Source organism: Scyliorhinus canicula, chromosome 9 (assembly GCF_902713615.1).
Source record: "Scyliorhinus canicula chromosome 9, sScyCan1.1, whole genome shotgun sequence".
Taxonomy (NCBI): domain Eukaryota; kingdom Metazoa; phylum Chordata; class Chondrichthyes; order Carcharhiniformes; family Scyliorhinidae; genus Scyliorhinus; species Scyliorhinus canicula.
This window is the reverse complement of record NC_052154.1, coordinates 34,629,619-34,650,846: the sequence shown is the minus strand read 5'-3', so window position 1 is coordinate 34,650,846 and position 21,228 is coordinate 34,629,619. Positions and strand designations below refer to the sequence as shown.

General features: G+C 43.1%; 1 protein-coding gene across 1 annotated transcript in view; it reads right to left on the bottom strand.

Moving 5' to 3' along the window:
- tcf25 (transcription factor 25 (basic helix-loop-helix)) overlaps positions 1 to 21,228 on the bottom strand; it is a 59,806-nt gene that overhangs the window by 7,314 nt on the left and 31,264 nt on the right. The window contains 5 exon segments of the mRNA XM_038805986.1: positions 5,749 to 5,828; positions 7,549 to 7,639; positions 9,813 to 9,971; positions 14,183 to 14,270; positions 18,460 to 18,619. Of these exon segments, the coding sequence (XP_038661914.1) occupies positions 5,749 to 5,828; positions 7,549 to 7,639; positions 9,813 to 9,971; positions 14,183 to 14,270; positions 18,460 to 18,619 (578 nt within the window).

The window sequence follows — 21,228 nt, the reverse complement described above, 5'->3', positions numbered from 1 at the left end:
AAACCTTGTGAACATGTGAATAGAACGAGAACTCCTTCCCCGTCGGATTCTCCAGGGGTCTACCCCCCCCCCCCCCAATTTGTTCCATGAACCCTCTCAGTTCCCTTGCCATTGCCGGGACCCTGCCCGTTCTGGAGCAAGACCGGTCCAGGCCGGGATCAAGGACTGTATTAAAGTCCCCACCCATAATCAACTTGTGCGAATCCAAGTCGGGGATTTTCCCCAGCAGCCTTTTGATGAAATCTACATCATCCCAGTTTGGAGCGTAAACATTCACTACGACCACCTTCACCCCCTCAAGCTTGCCCCAGGCCATGAGAAATCTACCACCCCCATCCGCAACTGTGCTGTCCACCTCAAACTTAACCCGTTTGTTAATCATGATCGCGACCCCTCTGGTCTTAGCGTCAAGCCCCGAATGGAAGACCTGGCTAACCCAGCCCTTCCGTAATCTAATCTGGTCCGCCACTTTCAAATGTGTCTCCTGCAGTAACATTACATCCGCCTTCAGAGCCCGCAAGTGCGCAAACACACGTGTCCTCTTGACCGGCCCGTTTAATCCTCTAACATTCCAGGTGATCAGCCTGGTTGGAGGGCACCCTGCCCCCCCCTCCCCCCTACGCCGATCAGCCATCCCCCTTCTTGGGCCCACCCCCTGCCCATGTGCCGTGCCTCCCCTGGTCCGCCTCTTGGCAGCTCCCACCCCCGACCCCGTTACCTGGCTCAGTTCCCTCCCTCGTCAGCAGATCACCACCCCCCCCCCCCCCCCCCCCCCCCCCAGCAACAACCCCTTGTAACCTAACCCCTGCCATATACTGGCTGTATACACCCCCCCACCTCACTCCCGTTGACTAGCTCAAAGCAGCTTGCCTGGTGGCTCTCAACTCCGGCGCCACCATGTCTCGCACCTATTGTCCCCCCGCTCCCCACCCCCCCAGCCCATCAACACCACCTCCCCAGAACAGCCCTGTTCGAGCAATCGCTCTGGGACTGAGACAGAGAGAAAACAAAGAACAAAGCAACATTCCCAGAAGCAAAAAAAGGCAAAGAGAACCCGAACAGCCCCCCAGCACCCAACAACTTAAACTATCACTTTGGCTTTAACTATAAAACTTTCAAACAGGCAAACACAAACACAAGAACACCCCCAAGTTTAAGTCAAAGAGCATGCTGAACGACATCGTTAACACGAAGGGCAATCTGTGAACAAATGCAGACATCCCTTAGCACACTCTAACTGGAGTCCATGGGTCCTCAGTTCGGCACCAGTCCATGCCCCTTAGCGAAGTCCATCGTTTCCTCTGGGTCGTCAAAATAATGTTGCTGTTCCCGGTATGTGACCCAAAGCCGTGCCGGGAAAAGTAGCCCGAACTTGACCTTTTTAAACAGAATCTCTTTAACTTGTCTATAGGCTGCCCTCCTTCTGGCCACCTCCTGGCTCAGATCCTGGTAGATGCGCAGGACACTTGTTCCATGAGCAACTCCTCGTGCTCTTGGCCCACTGTAGAACCCGCTCCTTGTCCACGAACCTATGGAACCTGACCACCATCGCCCGGGCCCCCCCCCCCCCCCCCCCCACCTCGTGGCTGCCTCGCCTGCACTCTGTGCCCTGTCCAGCTCCAACGGACACGAGAAGAAATCATCCTTCTGCATATGTGGCAGACATGCTTCTGCAGCATGTCTGCCACATATGCCATGGCATCCACTCCCTCAGCCCCCTCCGGGAGCCCAATGATTCTCAGATTCTGCCGGCGAGACCTGTTTTCCAGGTCCTCCAGCTTGTCCATCAGCCTTGATTGCTGCTCCTTCAACGTACTAATTTCCACGTCCGCTACCGTTTGGAAATCTGCCTGCTCTTCCACTGTCTTGTCCAGTGCCTGGACCTTCTTATCCTGAGCATCCAGCCTCTGGTCAAGTCGCTCCACCGCTTTCTGGAGCAGTTCCAAATTATCCCGCTTCAGTGCTGCGAAGCTCTCTTTCATGACCTGCAGCATGTTGTCCAGTGCTGTCTGGACCGTGCTTTCCGTGGTCCGTTCATCGGCCATCTTTCCTCCCACTTGAGCTTCCACACCACCTTTGTTCAGCCCCTTCTTCGCCTGTTTTCGCTCCCTTCTGCTCCTTAAGTCCATACAACTCTGTATGGATTCAGATCTAGAGTGCTACTGTTTTTCACTCCAGCGCTCAAAAGTTCAAAAAAGTCAGGGGAAAAGGTCTTAAAGTCAGACCGGAGCAAGAGGCACCAAATGTGCGACTTACTCCCTCATAGCCGCCCATCTTGGGATTTTCTAACCTTTCCCTATAACTCAGGCTTCCAACACTAGGAACCAGTACCATTTCTGGGAATCAGATATTTTGTATTAGGTGACCAGAACTGAATACAATATTAAAAGTGTAGTCTGACCAAAGCAGGACTCAAACTTAATGGTCTGACAATTTAGCATAGCATTAATTTTGTCCTTCCAAAGTGCCTCAAAAACTTCATCAAGTACAACTGTTCTCTCTCTTCCTCCTAACTTAGTTGAGAATCTGACCAATTTGATTGCCCTTCTGAAATAAAAACAGAAAATGCAGCAATAGCTCAGCAAATTTGGCAGCATCAATGGAGAAACTGAGTTGATGTATTAAGCTGACGATGTTTCATCAGAACCCCAAAACTAGGCTATTTATTTAGATTAGAAATAGCAGAGGGCCCGGCACCAATCCCTGGGGTATTACACTGAGAATATCTTCCCAGTGTGACTCAATTATCCTCATTAGTACAGTACCACATTGTCTTCTTTAAATCATAGACTTTACAGTGCAGGAGGCCATTCGGCCCATCGAGTCTGCACCGGCTCTTGGAAAGAGCACCCCACTTAAGCCCACTCCACTACCATATCTCCGTAACCAAGTCACCCCACCCAATCTTTTTGGACACGAAGGGCAATTTATCAAGGCCAATCCACCTAACCTGCACATCTTTGGACTGTGGTAGGAAACCAGAGCACCCGGAGGAAACCCATGCGGCATGGGGAGAACGTGCAGACTCCTCCGCACAGACAGTGACCCAAGCCGGGAATCGAACCTGGGACCCTGGAGCTGTGAAGCAACAGTGCTAAGCGCTATGCTACCGTGCTTCCCAAATCAATTATTTATCCACCTCCAAAATAGAAGGTTGTGAGACAGCTTTCTGTGGGACACTTTATTCAAGGCTTTCTCTAAGCTTAAGTACCCTACACCAGAGTGCTCCCAGTATAACCTTGAGATGCAACCTTCTCAAAGTCAATAAGAGGATGGTGCGCTGGAATCCCCACCCTTTGAACCATGCTGGCTGCCATTTACTACGAGTTTCTTGAACAGGTAGCTTCCAAATTTGCACCACTTTTCTGCTGATTATTTATCACAAACTAATTGTCCTTAGATACCGAAGTTTCTTCTCTCACTTTAAAAAAGGTACTACAATGGTTGGTTTCCATTTTGGATCGTACTTTTTAACATTTTGTAGATTTTGCTTCCAATCTCGCCCAGGACTTATCGGTGTAGGCCACCAATCTGTGTGGATCTTTGGGTCTGAAGCTCATTTGCTATCTCCATGCAAGTAATGTCAAGTAAGTAAATGTAATTGTAGCTGCATCTATGATGGTTGATGTAATAATTTATTCTCATGAGAGTTATCAGAAGTTAATCATGTGGTATATAATGAATTCTTTACACTTAAGATTTTCAACCACATTTACACCTTTAAACAATCTCAGTTCTTTCTTATAACCTTATTAGTATTATTTTCTTTTTAAAGCTCTGTATTCTTCCAAATAATTTTCCCAAATCCAAGATTTATCCAGTCATTTTTCACAACTTAGGCTGTGACATCAGAGATCAACCATCCAGCTCTTTTTTACTGTGGGGATTAAGTGTCTCTCTCAACACTAAAACAGATGCTCTCTAGGTGTGAACTGACCAAATTACTGCGTTATAACCATAGTTTTCTTCTACTGATTACTCGTGATTTGCCTACATTCTTTACCTGTATAGTTAAGCATTATCCTATAACGACTAGACATGCTGGGCATCAAACTGGCTAGGACTCAACAACACTCACTTACTTTCTTTCCTCTCACACTAACTGACACTTGTCAAAATAAATGTAACATCCCATCATATCAGACAGTTGCGCATTGCATAATTGAGAGTCTTCTCAAGCAATTATCGTCCCCTTGCTACTCAGATTTGGCAGTCAATGGAAATGAGTAATTTGCGTAGAGCTCCTGAAAATAAGAAACTGCCCCAAAGCCAATCTATGGGGCATTCAACTCAGCACTTCTACCCCCGTTCCAACTCAATAATAAACAAGGGGCCACTACTTCTAATCCATAAGCAATTTCTTCAATCTATGCACAAATTTCACCTGGCTTTAAGCTTATGCATCCGCAGATCTTTATCAAAGCGCTATCCACAGGCCACTTGGGTATTGCCTTCTCAAATAGTTAAGCAGTTTGGTTAGGCAGAATTCTTAACTCCTGTGCCCAGATTTGATATTCTTTTCTACGTTATCATACAAGCAATCTTCAAGTCTACTCCTAAGGTGTGTGCTATTTTCTTGCCCCAGCATTGCAGTGAGACTAGTGGGTCTTTGTCACCTTTTAAAACAAAAATAACATTAAGCTCAACTTCTTTTAATCCAGCAGGAGAGTCTCAACATATTTCCACTCCTTTTTAATACCCAAACACATATATAGAATGTGGCTGCCCGGTGGTAGTGGTTATCACTGTTGCCCCTCAGCGCCAGAGACCCGGGTTCAATTCCAGCCTTGGAAGACTGTCTGTGTGGAGTTTGCACTTCCTAAAAGATCAACCATGATCTGATTGAATGGCGGAACATGCTCGAAGGGCTGAATTGCCTACTTCTGCTCCTAAATTAACGTAAGCATACTTGTGACAATAAAGATTATTATAATTCCTCTGTTCCTCCCCTAGACTGAGTGGGTTTCCTCCCACAGTCACTAAGATGGGTAGGTTAGGTGAATTGGTCATGCTAAGTTGTGCCTTATCATCCAAATAGGTTGGGGGAGGGTCATGGGGATGGGGCAGGGGAGTGGGCCTAGGTGGGGTGTTCTTTCAGATGGTTGGTGCAGACTCAATGGGCTGAATGGCCCTCTTCTGCACTGAAGGAATTCTATGTTACTAAAATGTTATTAAGTGCCTCTTAGTACACGTGTCTGCATGGGTCTCACCCCTACAACCCAAAAAAGATGTGCAGGGTAGGTGAACTGGCCAAGCTGAATTGCCCTTTATATCAAAAAAAAATTGGATACTCTGAACTTAATTTAAAAAGTGCTCTTAGTAAAATAGGGTCATATAATCTATTCATGGATCATCTTATAATTTTCCACCTACTGAAATATCACACTTATGACTGCTTTTATGTTCTTCTGCTCATCAGATATTAACCAAATTTAGAGATGTCTGTACCAAACACACCTGGGAAGAGGTAAATAAGCTCCTCCCAACCCATACATTCTTCCTACAACATTACTAACCAGCTTTACTAACTAGCTTTACTAACTAGCTTTACTAACTAGCTTGTATACTCAATGCTCAAATAACATGCTGTATTTCTGATATTAATTACATTCAACAAAATTATCTATTGTGGAAAGATGCGAAAACAGGTACAGGAAACAGACAAAGCAATATCACAAAGCTAATTGTAATGCTCATTCACTGAGAGACATTTAGTTAACTTTAACTGAAAAAAAATGATGACCATGCCTTTCAGGTCTGGTATAAGTGACAATGCCATCTAGTGGAGGAAGTGGATCATAACCCATCACTGGCTGAGCAGTTACTTCCTGAAAAAGAATGATAAGAATCAAATTTTAATTTGCATATTTATCAAGTGTGGCGCAGTGGTTTGCTGTTCATACAAAAGTACCCATTATTAATTAACTGACTTGGGGAATGGCAATACAGATGATCTTGCCAATGTTGTTCAAATCCAAAGAAAAAGTAACTGGGGGAGTCAATGACTTTGAAATGCTCTTCACAAAAAGCTGATAGCTAACCACCAGTTTGGTTTCTGGACAACTTAATCAGCAGTGTACAATATCAATAACTGTCTGCTAATTCACCATTTTGCAAGCTGTGAAGAAACCGCTATCTCTCCCACACACTCCAAACCTGGAAGGTAATTGGAGTTTGACATTTTCATACTCCTTGCTCTAAAGTACCACATAGGGACAGGTAGTATTGAGGAAGCAGAAGGACTTGGACAGGCTAGGAGAGTGGGCAAAGAAGTGGCAGATGGAATACAATGTGGAAAAGTGTGAGGTTATGCACTTTGAAAGGAGGAATGGAAGCATAGACTATTTTCTAAATGGGGAGATGCTTAAGAAATTAGAAGCACAAAGGGACATGGGAGCCCTTGGTCACGATTCTCTTAAGGTTCAGTCGGCAGTTAGGAAGGCAAATGCAATGTTAGCATTCAATTCGAGAGGGCAAGAGTACAAGAGCAGGGATGTATTTCTGAGGCTGTATAAGGCTCTGGTCAGACCCTATTTGGAGTACTGTGAGCAGTTTTGGGCCCCGTATCCAAGGAAGGATATGCTGGCCTTGGAAAAGATCCAGAGGAGTTTCACAAGAATGATCACTGGAATGAAGAGCTTGTCGTATGAGGAACGGTTGGGGACTCTGGGTCTGTGCTCGTTGGAGTTTAGAAGGATGAGGTGGGATCTTATTGAAACTTATAGAACACTGAGGCCTGGATAGAATGGACGTGGAGAGGATGTTTCCACTCGTAGGAAAAACTGGAACCAGAGGGCACAATCTCAGATGAAAGGAATGATCCTTTAAAACAGAGATAAGGAGGGATTTCTTCAGCCAGAGGGTGGTGAATCTATGGAACTCTTTGCCGCAGAAGCCTGCGGAGGCCAAATCACAGTGTCTTTAAAACAAGGCAGGAGAATGGAGATGCAAAAAATATCAGTCATGGTTGAATGGTGGAGCAGACTCGATGGGCCGAGTGGCCTAATTCTGCTCCTATGTCTTATGCTCTTACATCCTGGTCAAGCAGTTAATTTTCTATAAAATTATGAACAGAATGTTACAAGATAATTACTGGTATCACCTGTATGTTCTAGTTTGAGTCAAGAGAGACAAGATTCTGGAAGACCACTAGTGTCTACCTACTCTAACTCATTGCACCTGAACATCTCTAAACTTTGAATTCCTTACCGTTAAAATGCCTTTCATCTACAATCTGCAGGACTTTACATTTCCTGACCAAATGTTTTTCAAACCAAAGCTTGGCATCATATATATTTCACTATTTATGACATACCTATTCTTCCCTCCTACTCTTTCCAATTAGATGGTGCCCTGAAATATGAGCCAATGTTCTTTTATTTTAAATATTGATTATAATGCTATTTTTAACTTATAATAGCTCAAGCAAAACAAAGGGTGCTCTTGGTAATCTACTCATGGGTTGAAGAGTCAAGAACACAATTTAATAAATCAAAGTCCAAGCTTTTCAGAGCAAGACAGAATTCATGTAACGTCAACATTACTCACGGGTGGAAGGGTTGCGATAGCTTCCTTTATCTCAGAGAGTATAATGTGACGATAGATATTCCTGGGAACATTCTGGTACCTAATCCTTCTCCTGGAATGAGAAACATGCACAATCTCAGATAAAAATACTGAATCCTCATAATCCAGATTGTAACATGATTAAAGTAGGGCCCTATGAAAGGGTAAGCAGTAAAGATAAGAGAGCAGGACTAAGTGCTTAGCTTATTTTTAAAGAGCTGATATAGGCATGATGGGCAGAATGGCCACACTCTAAATTACAAAATTCCATGATTCGAAGATGCAGCCCTCTTCTACCACATGAACGCCAGAATTAGAAGCAGGCATCTGGCTCTGCAGGCTTGTTCCATTTCAATAAACTCATGGCTGATCTGATTATGGCCTTTACTCCACTTTCGTGTCTACCCCCAACAGCCCTTGACTCCCTTGTCAGTCTAAAATTGAATTAATCCGTCTTATGGTTAGGAGGCCCCCTGAATATTACAGGAAATTGAAGGGAAACCAATGACATACATCAGTACTTTTAAAATCTAACCTCAGCAGTACTTTTTATTTAAAAATAAAAAAATACATAATGCTGACTCTTACTCGTTAAAAGCAAGATTCAAGCCATGTCCTTATTCTTAAAAGTTAAAATAAAATGCATGCCGGAGTAATTTTTTAATTAATCAACTTACTGTGAAAACACTGGACCCTTAATTAGGACCAGGGCTTCTGGAAGTAGGATGAGGAAAAAAGGCATTCTCTGTTGCTGAGTTTCAACAGCTCACTATATTTATAATGTCTCAAGTTAATTGTACATTTAAAAACTCAACAGGGGTCTAGGTCTATCAAAAAAATTCAGTGGATGATGTTATTTTGGTTAATTAACTTTTTAAAATAAAAATAGCGATAAGTATATTCAAAGACAAAGAAGGATCTTGAACATGAATATACTGTACATAATAGGGTGGAGATTTTCCTTTAAATCATTTTTTCTCAGAACATTTTTATTTTCAGGGAACAATCAGGTTGAGGAACTGTCATGATGATATCACGGAGAATGACATTCTAGCAAAAACATTCCAGGAAAACATTTTACATAATATATTAGTGAATAATGCAAGTAGAAAAAGAGCAACTGCAGGGAACATATCCACTTAGCCAACGGGGGGAAAAAAAACTGACCACCGTGATGAGAATGAAAGCTGACCAGTCCACATACATGCCAGTCAAAATAAGCTGTATTCGAAAAGATCAAACATAGAATAAGAAAGATAAACAGCAGTGGAAATGATGCAAGCATTTCTCTGGACACATACAATTTGTCATGTTTTGACGAAGAAAGATAAGGCCTGACAGACAGAGAGAAGAGTATATTAAATATGATTGAACATCTACACACACAGCTGGGGCAGATGAGGCAAACGCCCCAAAGGAAATTGCTAACCAGAGTAAGAACCAGCTGATCTGCTGTAGACAGAATTTACAATAGGCATATTAATCAGAGTTAAGATTTAAAGGGAAATAGCATTCATTTGTCCTGCCAGGACAAGTCGGAGCATATTTTTGTATTTCTTTATCTCTCATTTATCCACGCTGCTGACTTACACATATGAATACTACCATTAATTATTTTCAGAATTACAATACAATTCAAACTCTAGAAAATCAGGGGGCGTTAGAACTGCTGCATCACAGCGCCAGGACCTGGGGTTCAACTCCAGTCCCTTGCCTGACTGTGTGGAGCTTGCTCGTTCTCCCACTGGCTGTTTGGGTTTCCTCAAGGTTCTCCAGTTTCCTACCATAGTCCAAAGATGTGCAGGTTAGGTGGGGTTATGGGGATAGGGCAGGTAGTGGGCCTAGGTAGGGTACTCTTTCAGAGGGTCGGGGCAGACTCTATGGGCCGAAATGCCTCCTTCTGCAAATAGGAATTCTATGGCTCTACATGGTGGGGTCCTCTTAGTCAGGTTGGGTTGGGGATAGTCAATTGTATAATTGCCCAGAGGTGAGACTAGGATTTTTCCATCCAATATTTCCAGGTAAGTACGGTGCAAGCATTTGAAGTTTCCAACACTAACTCGAGTTCAAAGCCTCTTCTGGAGGGTTTAGGAGAACAGTGAAATTGCACATCGGCAGTTCAAACTTCCCAGGCAATTCCCATCGAGTCAGCTAGGACTTCAGAGGAGTTCCGCAGCACATCCTGGGGTGTTTGTCTGATCTCCGATGATCCGAAGATCTTGCCCATAGTTTTATGAAGCACCTACTTGTTCTCAGACTCCTGTACAAGTGGGTCTTTTGCATCTACTCGTCTTAAAACCTCCTTCACGTTCTCTTCCAACCAAGACATGATGCTTGCATCTTTCCAGAGCATCCAGTTTCTTCCAATAAACAGTGCTACTAACTGCTTCAGTGCAATTGGCTGCCTGGAACAGGGGTTGGAGGGATGGAGGGAGAGAGAGAAATGAAGATCATCAACAACAATATAGAATCATAGAACGTTTACAGCACAGAGGGCGACATTTGGTCTGTCATGTCCGTAATGGCTCTCTGCGAGAGCAACTTAACTAGTCTCACTCCCATGCCCTTTCCATATAGCCCTGCAAATCACTTTTCAGCTGCGTAGCTAAAATCTTCTGAAAGACACAATCAAATCCACCAGAAAGTACACAGACATCCCAGCAATGAAACCTTGACAGTCACACAACAAAAAAAAACACAAGCTCCCCACTACAAAGGCAGAAAAAGCATTGTTGACTTTCTTCATTATTTTAAATAATTACTTATCTTAATTTTAGCTTAGGTTTTGCAACATGCCACTATTAACACAACCTACACAGGACAGATCAAATTGCAGGTTCCCCACAATTAGGTTGGTTCACAATTTATTTTTTCATTGACAATATTGCTAGGTCTGCTTCAATTTAGTTAATAATAGACAAATATGTAGGAAAACTAATGTAGGAAGTCTAATAGTTTCCACTTGCTTGGATGAGTGCAGGTCCAACAACACTCAAGAAGCTTGACATCATCCAGGACAAAGTAACCCACTTGATTGCTCCCTCTTCCACAAACATTCAAATCCTCCACCACCGACAAGTAGTGGCAACCATGTGTACTATCTACAAGATGCACTGCAGTATCGCGCCAAGGTTCTTTAGACAGCACCTTCCAAAACCACGACCACCACCATCTGGAGGTTCCCCTGCAAGTCACTCACCACCCTGATATGGAAATATATCACCTTTCCTTCACTGTCGCTGGGGCAAAATCCTGGAACTCCCATTCAGGGACTGCAGCTCAAGAAGGCTGCTCACCACCACCTTCTGAAGGGCAACCAGGGATGGGCAATAAATGCTGGCCTAACCAGCGATGCCAATATCCCGTCAATGAATTTTAAAACACCCACTCCTTTTGTGGATTAAAGTTACACAATTTTCTGTCAAAGTAATGGTGAGACTAATGGTGCTCACCATTGTTTATGCTCAAATGGTTCAGCAGTCGAACCCTTTGCCAGCAAAGGAAGATGCATGCTTAAACTCTATAGAAGTTGTACTGTCCCATTGTCAGCTTTATGAAAACAGCACCTCTGTGTCTGCCTCACTGGTGAAATGCATTGAATGAGATGCTGTATGTGTATAATAGATACAAACTAATTTCTCCACATAAAAGTTATGCCTCACACATTTCAGTCTATGGATACTATAAACAACGTGACACATGTTAATTACCACCAGTCAATTTATTTGGTACCGAAAACAAACTAACTGCAGTCTCATTTCTTCAGGTTGTACTTGCTATTTTGAAGATTTTTTTCAACTTTTCGCTTTCTTTCTCCTAATTCAATCTTTCTTTCCTCTACTTCATTTTTTTTTCCTGCTTTGATATTCAAATCACACAATCTAATTTATACTTCCTTCTTAATCCTTGTGGTTTTAATTTCACAATCCTTTACTCTGAATGGTTAAGATACAGTTGCTTGCCCTGATGGCCTTTTCCTTCACTGCATCATCAGCTCACACTTTCACCAACATATACAATTAAATTTTACTTTAGCGTTCAGCAAGGAAGTCTAGTACTGTTATGATGCCCTGCCACAGCAAATTATGGCTCATTACTAAGTGCTTTACACAGATGTATACCATGCAATGCACAGAAATGGGCCATTCGGCAAACCTTTATGCAGCACACAAGCTTCCAATCAAACTCCTTTGTTTAATGTACCCTTCTGTTCCTTTCTCTCTCATGCCTATCGAGCTTTCAATGCTGGTCACCTCAACAATTCCTTGATTTAGCAAGTCCCTAATCCTAACCACTCTTTCAGCAAATACGTTTTTCCTGAGTTTTCCATTTAATGCATTTATCACCCCAAATGTTGGCATCCATCTATCTTACCAAAGCATTTCATAACCTTGGAAACCACTATTAGATGACCCTGAACTTCAGTCTTTTCTTGTCTGGGGAATGAGACACAATCCTGTTCAATCCTTCCCAATAGTATAACCTTTCAGTTCTGGTATCATTTTATAAAGCTTCTTTGCATTTTTCATCAGTGCCAATATATCATCTATTTAATTTGGAGACCAGAACTGTACTCATTACTCCAAGTCTGGTCTAACCAAGGTTCAATACAAGCTTTTTTAAATTCCCCATTTTTCTATTCTATCCCTCTAGAAACAAATCCCAGTGTTTTGGTTACTGTTTTTTAAAAAAGTCTCAGCTTATTCACCTACTTTGTTTCTTTTAGGGATTGTTTCTGCACTCCTAGATCCCTTGGTGCCTCTATCCCATTTGGACACTTATTTTCCAAGGGCCTCCTTATTCTTCTTACTCAAATTGTACCCTTTATACTTTCGTATTTTGAAGTTCATTTACCAATGACATGCCCATTCTACATGTTAATTATGTCTTCCTGTAATTTATCACACCCTCTTCTAGAACACTTACACCCTCAATTTGGTTAGCCCGCAAATGTTGACATTGTACATTAAAGTCCAGTTTTGTTAATACCTGATCTTCATTTCAGTTTAATATTTTAAATTCTTGTTTACTTAGACTTTCCATTTTTCTTTAAACTCAAAACAATGTTTTGCTATCGATACACAATTATTTTTACCCTGACTAAATAAAGTTAACTCGGCATACACGGTAGATCATAAAATCAGGGAGTCAATGTTTTTTATAATCAGAACCACAATCTCAAGCAAAGGCTCTAACTAGAAACCCGGTTGGTATCTGTTATTATCTCATAATTCCAGCAATTTGTGTGCAAGAAAAATTGAGCAGGCAGGAAATAGAATCCAACTCATGTTGTGGACCATAAAATGCCCCCCTTCAGTAAAATCTGGATACATATATGTTTGACTTCTGCTTTGCTTGAAGTTTTCGTTTTAGCTATGAAGATTTTGCATTTCTTCTGTAGAAGAAAGCTCTGGATCAAATTCACATACTGTCAAATGTGATGTGTTGGTGGGTAGTTGGTCCCCTTAAAGTGTGCATACATGAGACAATTAGAAGAAATGAAATGAAAATCGTTTATTGTCACAAGTAGGCTTCAATGAAGTTACTGTGAAAAGCCCCTAGTCGCCACATTCCTGCGCCTGTTCAGGGAGGCTGGTACGGGAATTGAACCGTGCTGCTGGCCTGTCTTGGTCTGCTTTAAAAGCCAGCGATTTAGCCCAGTGTGTTAAAGACCTTTTCAATCAATTTTACTTTGGTGTAGTGAGTTTGGGGATTAAGGACAACGGGCGAGATTCTCCGCAAATGCGGAGAATCGCAAAGGCTGCCGTGGGACAGGCCGTCACCCACGGCAGCCTCCGCGCCCACTTCCGGGACTCAATTCTCCCCCCCGGGCGGGGCTAGGAGCGGGGCCCCGGGCGTCCCGCCGGCGCGGCCCTGACGACAGTCGTCAAGGCCGCACAACAAGTGTCACGCCGGTTGACGCGTACGGTGACGTCAGCCTCGCATGCGCAGGTTGGACAGCACCAACCCGCGCATGTGCTGTTGGCGTCTTTTCCCTCAGCCGCCCCACAAGACGTGGCGGCTTGATCTCGCCGGGCGGCGGAGGGAAAAGAGTGCGTCTGTTACGGACGCAAGGCCAGACGATCGGTGGGCACCGATCACGGGCCTATGCCCCCCTTGGCAGTACCACGGCCGTGCCAATCGGGCCCCTAGATGCCCCAAACGGGCATCTGGCGCCCGTTTCATGACGGCAGCGACCAGGTGTGGTTGCTGCCGTTTTGAAACGGCGTGAAGGTCCGGCCGCTCGGCCCAGGAGAATCGCCGCTCGCTGTAAAAAACGGCGAGCGGCGATTTGTGGTGTGGGGCGGGCGTGGGGGGAAAGAGAGAATAGCGGGAGGGCGTGAAAAATGTCAGGAGGCCCTCCCGCTATTCTCCCACCCGGCGTGGGGGGCGGAGAATCGCGCCCAACATGTATGTTTGTGCAGATACACAGGATAGTGAGCTGGAGTTGTAGTTGCAGTCTCCACTGCTAGCAGATTTCCATGTTCCAACTTCTGATCAAAGGCAATTCTATTCAGGCCATTAATTCACTTACATAGAATTTATGATTTGGCACCTACAGAATGTTGTTAATTTTAGTATAAATTACTCAAGCAGTTTCTTTCATGTCACATACCTTATTTGTACCTCCAATCCAAAAAAGTTGTGAGACAACACAGCCTGGTCTGCCTGCACACCACACAGATCCAGCAATGGCATTAGTACTGGAAAGGAATACGAACAATAGTTCAATGCTTTTTACACGGCATTATTTGATGGGACGATTTCTGGGCACGCTTCCTTCAGTTAATAGCTGTTCCAAGAAAAATGTAGCTCCCTTTTTCTAGTATGGCAATTTATTCCTAACGCATCACAAGAGAATGAATATAAATTTAATTTGAAAATGAGCTGTTGCTCTTAGGCCAAAGAACCAGTACTTAATGAAGAAATTAAATTTAAAGCAAGTCCATATACAGTTGGTACAAATAGACTGTAAGGTTATGCTTTGGAACACACTAATTTAAGGTAAATGAAGAATGAAAGGGGTCATGTGACCTGCTCCAAATTTGCACCAACAGGCTTGGATGGCTTGGTTGCTAAAGGTTAACGGGAGACTCAAGTTGGTGCTGGGATGATGATGCAAGATGTTCACACCTACAGACAATAGTAGAAGCATGCGTGTTGATAATGGGCAGACTGTTAGTCTCATAGGTTTTATAAACAGTTAGATTTTAAACTAATTTCAAGATAGAATGGAATTGGGAGTCTAAAGGATAGTTAATCAACATTTCTACCTGGATACATGACCCATATGATTCATATTACCGTGGAGATATTTAGCGAGGGGAACAAGCCTCAGTAAGCCATTGTAGTATTAATAAGTCATTGTAATATTAGTGTTTTCTAAGATACCGCTGAACCAGAAGCAAAAGGTCAGTCTGCAAAAATCAGACAGCACAAGAGAGAGAGAGAGAGAGCGGAGAGATAAGAGCAGCCAGTTTCTATTGTTTAGCATGCAGAATGCGGGTGTGTTACACTCTAATTCAAGAGACAAAACACAAAGATTTTAAACAAGGCTGGAAGTTTTGCTTAGCTTTGGCAATAGGAAGGAATTTCTAAGGCAACCTTCACCATTAAAGTCTGTTTTGGAGATAAGATATCCAGCGAGAAAAGAAAAAAAGCGAGCTACCGGGATAAGTTCCCGTGTCCATTAAGGGACAGCGTAAAGTATACCCATGGTGGAGCATTTTTGGCCATTTTAAACAATAAGTGGTGATTTTTTTTTCTTTCTCTGGAGTTTAGAGTATAGGTTGCTTAGGTTATGTTTAGACAATGATGCTTTTAGTTTGTTTGTTACAGTAAAGTCTTAAAATGTTTAACCTTTTCTTGTGACCCTTTCAGTCAGTCACTAGAGATTCTAATAGCTTAAGTTATTGGTCTCTACAGGTATTGTAACATTAGTTTAATTTAAACTATAGTACAAGCTTTAATTGAAAAGATATTCATTGCTCTCAGTTTTCATATACAGGTACAGGTTCTTTACCTTTCTTAATCTGTTATTTTCCAAAGCCATCAGTAGTTCTGATCGTATTAGAGACCAAAGGCCCATTCAACGCTGATCAAACAAAAGTCTGTGCTTTCATCCAGTTCCCTTCATTTCTAACTCGCACAATTTGTGGATGCAAATTTTGTGTCTCTCAATCAAACCTGAACTAGACCTCCTCTGCAAAACTAGCCAGCTGATTATCAGACTAAATAAGCACTGAAGAACACCAAAAGACGCAAATTTGGAATAAGCTAATAATATTATATTTTGCATTGACAGACATATCATTTGAACCTTATAGTATCAACGGGGTGAGATCACTTCAACCAATTCCAATTTTCACACAGTCCGTTTGCAGCTTTTTAACATAAAACCAAATTACTGCGGATGCTGGAATCAAAAACAAAAACATAAAATACTGGACAATCGTAGCACGTCTGACAGCATCTGTGGAGAGAGAAGGGGGCTAACATTGAGTCTGGATGACCCTTTGTCAAAGCTGGAGAGAACTGGAAATAGGGTCAGATTTATACTGTTGTGGAGGGGTGTGAAGCGATGGGGCTGGATAGGGGGCCAGTGACAGTACAGATGTCATGAAAATAAAGGCAAAAGAAATGGGGGTGATTAAAGCTAAGAAGGATGCTGATGGTGGCACATAAAGAGATTAGAATATGTTAATGGAAGGACAAAGGTGAGCAGTGTGTCAAAGGACAGCTGGGAACAAAGAAGATATGGCCCAAGTGGGGTGGAGGGGGTGACAATGGTGAGGGAAAAACAGATCAATCGGATGAAAATAAATTGATAGAAATAAAAATGAGCTGAAGGTGGAGGAGTGTGTTCACAATCTGAAATTGCTGAACTCAATATTAAGTCCAGAAGGCTGTAACATGCCTATTCGGAAAACAAGGTGCTGTTCTTCCAGTTTGAGCTGGAACATTGCAGTAGGCAAAGGATGGACATGTGGACGACAGCAGAATGGCGAGTTGGAATGGCAAGCGACAGAAATGTCTGGGTCCTGCTTGTGGATGGACCAAAGGTGTTCTGCAAAGCGGTCACCCAGTCTGCGTATAGTCTCTCCAATATAGAGTAGACCGCATTGGGAGCAGCAAATGCAATAGACCAGACTGAAGGAGGTGCACGTGAAGCGCTGCCTCACTTGGAGTGTTTAGGCCTGGGATGGTGACCAGGGAGGAGGTAAAGGGGCAGTTGCTACACCTTCTACGATTCCATGGGAAGGTGCCGTGGGAAGAGAGTGAGGTGTTGTTAGAGGAGTAGACCAGGGTATCCTGGAGGCAACGGTACCTGAGAAATGCTGACAGGGGAGTGAGGGGAAGATGTGTTTGGTGGTAGCATCATGTTGGTTGGAGGAACTGGCAGAGGATGATTCTTTGAATGCGGAGGTTGATGAGGTGAAACGTGAGGGCAAGGGAGACCATATCTTGTTCTGGGAGAAGGGGAAGGGGTGAGAGCAGAGGTGCGGGAGATGGGTCAGGCACGGTCGAGAGTCCTGTCGACCACAGTTGGTGGGAAACCACAATTAAGGAAGCATGAATACATGTCAGCAGCACCATTTTTGAATGTGGTATTATGGGAGCAGATGCAAAGGAGAGAAAGGAACTGATGGAATGGGATGGAGACCTTACAGGATGTGGGGTGTGAAGGGCTACAGTCGATGTAGCTGGGGGAGTAAGTGGGTTTGGATAGACAGTGGACAGTCTAGCCCCAGAAATTGGAATAGAAAGATCAAGGACGTGTCGGAGATAGACCATGTGAAGGTGATAGAGGGATGGAAATTGGAAGCAAAATTAATAAATCCAGTCCAACATTTTCTGCTTTTGTTGCATCTTTTTTAATGTTGTCACCTCTCATTAGTGTTCAGATTTAGCCAGCAATGCCATTCCTCTGGTTGCAGTGTGAAACAGCCAAGAAAGCCTGTTGGCCCTGTAACACAGCTGAGCGGCTGTTTACCTCAAGCCAAGGCACATATGGATAGCATAATAATTTAATGCATTGCAGTTCTAGCATGCACTTTTCCAGAGCATATTTGTGCCTGCAATTTCAATCATGATTTCTTACTAATGTGCCGAACAGAGACTTGACCACTTCTATCACAAGCTGTCAGAAAATCTGAGGTTTAATCACTTCAGGTTTCTTAAAGTGCTTAGGAACATTAGAAAAGTCCAGGAAGTCTCCAGCTGCTTTCACACTCAGGCAGAAGGAAATAAGGGGAAGCATTCCCTCCATACTATCCATCAAATGAAGCACAATGTTTTACTGACGCAGGAGAAAATATTGCATTGCACAACAATTTTTAAAAAATTGCCACCAAAGAAAATCACAGAACTATCAAACTGTAGAGCTCAAGTTTCAAAATAATTCTTTTTTAAAAAGGTTGAAGATCAATTTAACAAAAAACCGCATATTCCCATTTATTAATTCACACAATGCTAGCAATACGCATTGCATAAAATAATTCCTGCCAGATATGTTCTCACGTTGACATTGTGCCAGGTTTTACACATGTCCAGTACAAATCTTTCTGCTCACCACTTTAAGGACCAATTTTGAAAGTGACCCGAATTACTTCTGCAGTTTGTCAAGTATCTTTATTTTGTTTATTATATAGTGACCACATACAAGATAATTATTTAACAGTTTCTAAACAAGAAAAAAAAACGCCCTTCTTAATGCAAGTGCTTTTTTAAAAACTGTCAATACATGCTTCATTTTTTTATTGGTTGGGTAACAACAAATTTATGAAAACGATGGCAGAGAGCATTGCCACTGAACATGTTCTGAAGGGGACATCTTTAACATATAGCCATAGAAATTCAACTGAAGCACAAGGTCAACACTTGACAACTTACCACTTGGAAACACAATGAGAGCATTTTGTATCAGGCGCTTAGCTCGCTCCTGCTTTTGAGTGCGCTCAGTATCTGACACATCTTCTCGTTGACTAAGATGGTAATAAGCCAGTGGAACAGAGAAGGCAAAGTTAGGGAGCTGAGACAGATTCAAATGGAACTGAGACACAGAAAAAATGAATAAGGTATTACTGATAAAGCAAGACCAAACATGATAAAAAACACTCAATAACATGAAAACAACTACAATTCAATATTGTTAAAGCTTACTTTAAAAGATGTTTTTCCATTTTCATTAAAATTAACTTGCTGGGAATCACATTATATTGACAGAAGGGATAAATTATTTACATATTCATATTTTCACTGCATTAAACCAGGACAAAAATTGAATTTTATTTGTCGTGTAATCACTTGCACTTAACTTTAAGGAAGACAATGTACTATATGCTCAAAGTCCTCTAATAGTTCTGCTGCTGCATATATTGACTAGCAGAGAGTGACTCACACCCTCAGAACAAGATGTAGAGCTTTCAGTTTCCATTCACCAATACTAACAAAAGATTACAATACTGTAGGCGCAAGTTAAATCAGCAACAAAATATACCAGCTTGTTTTAGTTTCAGTGTTACATTTAGGACACTGTTGTAGTCTGTACAAAACTAAAGTCTTCATCTGTTTAGTACCACAATTCCCAAAACACCCCCGCTCCTGAGCTAGGATTGGGATGAAGGACTGAGAAGAGAATACGTTAGCCAATTTTCCCATTCCTGATTCTAACAAGTCCTACTGGGTAATGACAGCGTCAAATATGGCTGTAATGTCCCAACGTGATAAGAGCACAGCAATAGCTGCATTTTCGTGAACTCTGGCACTACTCCTGCAATCCTTTCATTTATTGTGCTCACAGAACTCATGCTTAGCTAAGTGAGAACTCCATATTATGGCCCTGAAAGATTTCTGCTAAACATTGGGGACAAAATGCAGAGAAATATTAAGAAAATCGTGTTGAACAAAAGAGCAGTCAGAAGTAACTAGGTGGAGCCGACTCTTCAACATGGCAACTTAGTGAGCGATCAGGCACTCGATCTAGCACTTACAAAAAGCATTACAACTGATAACTGCTAATATTATTAAAGTTATTCATGAGAAATTTGGTCTGTTAGCACAAAGTATTAGTTCTCATACTATAGAGCTGCAGAATACGGGTAGGAGGTCTGACGAAGCAGAGGAGAGAATTAGCACTGTCGGAAATACAACTTCTAAGATACATTCCTTGGAAAAGCAGCAGTGTGGTATGTCAGAGCTCCTGGACGACATGGAAAACCGAGGCCGGAGGAAGAATGTCCGGATTGTCAGTTTGCCAGTAACTGAGGGTAGGCTCTCAAGTTCTTTGAGAGCTGGCTACCACGTCTTCTTAATTTAGAAACAAAAGGTGGGCACATTAAGTTAGAAAGGGCACATCACATCCCATCTATGGTTTTGGGATAACAAATGACACCAGCCCGTAATAATCCATTATCATTACTTCAGGGATCGCCACAGAGTATTGGAGGCAACTAGATGCAATGGAGCCTTACTCTATGATGGAGCAATGGTCTCTTTTTTCAAGATTTCTCAGGTGATACATCAGAGACGCATGGGGTTTGAGGAAGCCAGAAGGTGCCTATGTCCTAATGTATCCTGCTACACTGTAATATGTCTTACTGTATCCTGCTACACGGAGGGTGACATCCGACAACTCATGAAAGGCAACGTTCGACAATCCAGCTAAAGCCTTGGCTTTTATGAACACCATGGGAGGCAATAATTTAGAGTGACAGACTGCAGTTTACTGTATAATCCGGACTCTATCCCTTGACATTATAATTCCTTCCAGATTCTGTGCTGGTATTTTTCATTCACCAGGGATGATAAGAGCAAGAGCAATCTAGAACTTAATAACTAATTAATCCACACCCAAACCCCCCTTCCCTTCACCTCCCCCGTCCTGCCTTCCCCATTTTAACACCCCCCATCCTCTACCCCCTCAAAAAACCTACTCATCCTAGCCAACATCATATGTGCCCTGTGAACTACTTTGAACTGGACAAGGCTAAGCCCTCCGAAGAAGGCGCATTCACTCTCCTCAGGCCCACATCCCGGCCCTCAGCGCGCCCCCCCCCCCCCCGGCCAAAGCTCCTCCTCCTGTTTCCATTTTGACTTCTCCCATCGGGGCTCCCTCCCAGTCCATTAGCTGCTTAGAAATATCAGACACCTTGCCCTCACTCACACCCTCCCTGGACAACACCTTATTCTGCAACCCCAAGGGTGGTAGCCCAGGAAAGTCCAGAACCTATAAGTATCTAAATCCATTCCTGCTGGGCAAGACATATTCATCCTCCAGGTCCTCTAAACTCGTAAAGCTGCTCCCTACAAACAGGTGCCCGAACTGCTCAATCCTGCCTGTCGCCACCCCCGAAATCTCATGTCCAGACCCCAGTGAAAATCTGTGGTTTCACAAATTGGTGCCCAGAACAAGGCACCTTCCACCATCAGATGCTGCTTCCACTGTTCCCACACCCTCAAGGCCGCCACCACCTCTGGAGTGACTGGCCGGCAAGAACAGCAGAGGCGCGGTCAATAATGCCCCTAAACCTAACAGGGTGCCTGCACCCACCCAGTCAGCGACAGTCGCAACACATCCCACCTTTTTAAATCCCCCTTCATCTGCTCCACCAACTGAGCCAGATTCAGTTTATGCAGCTGCGCCCATCCCCAAGCCACCTG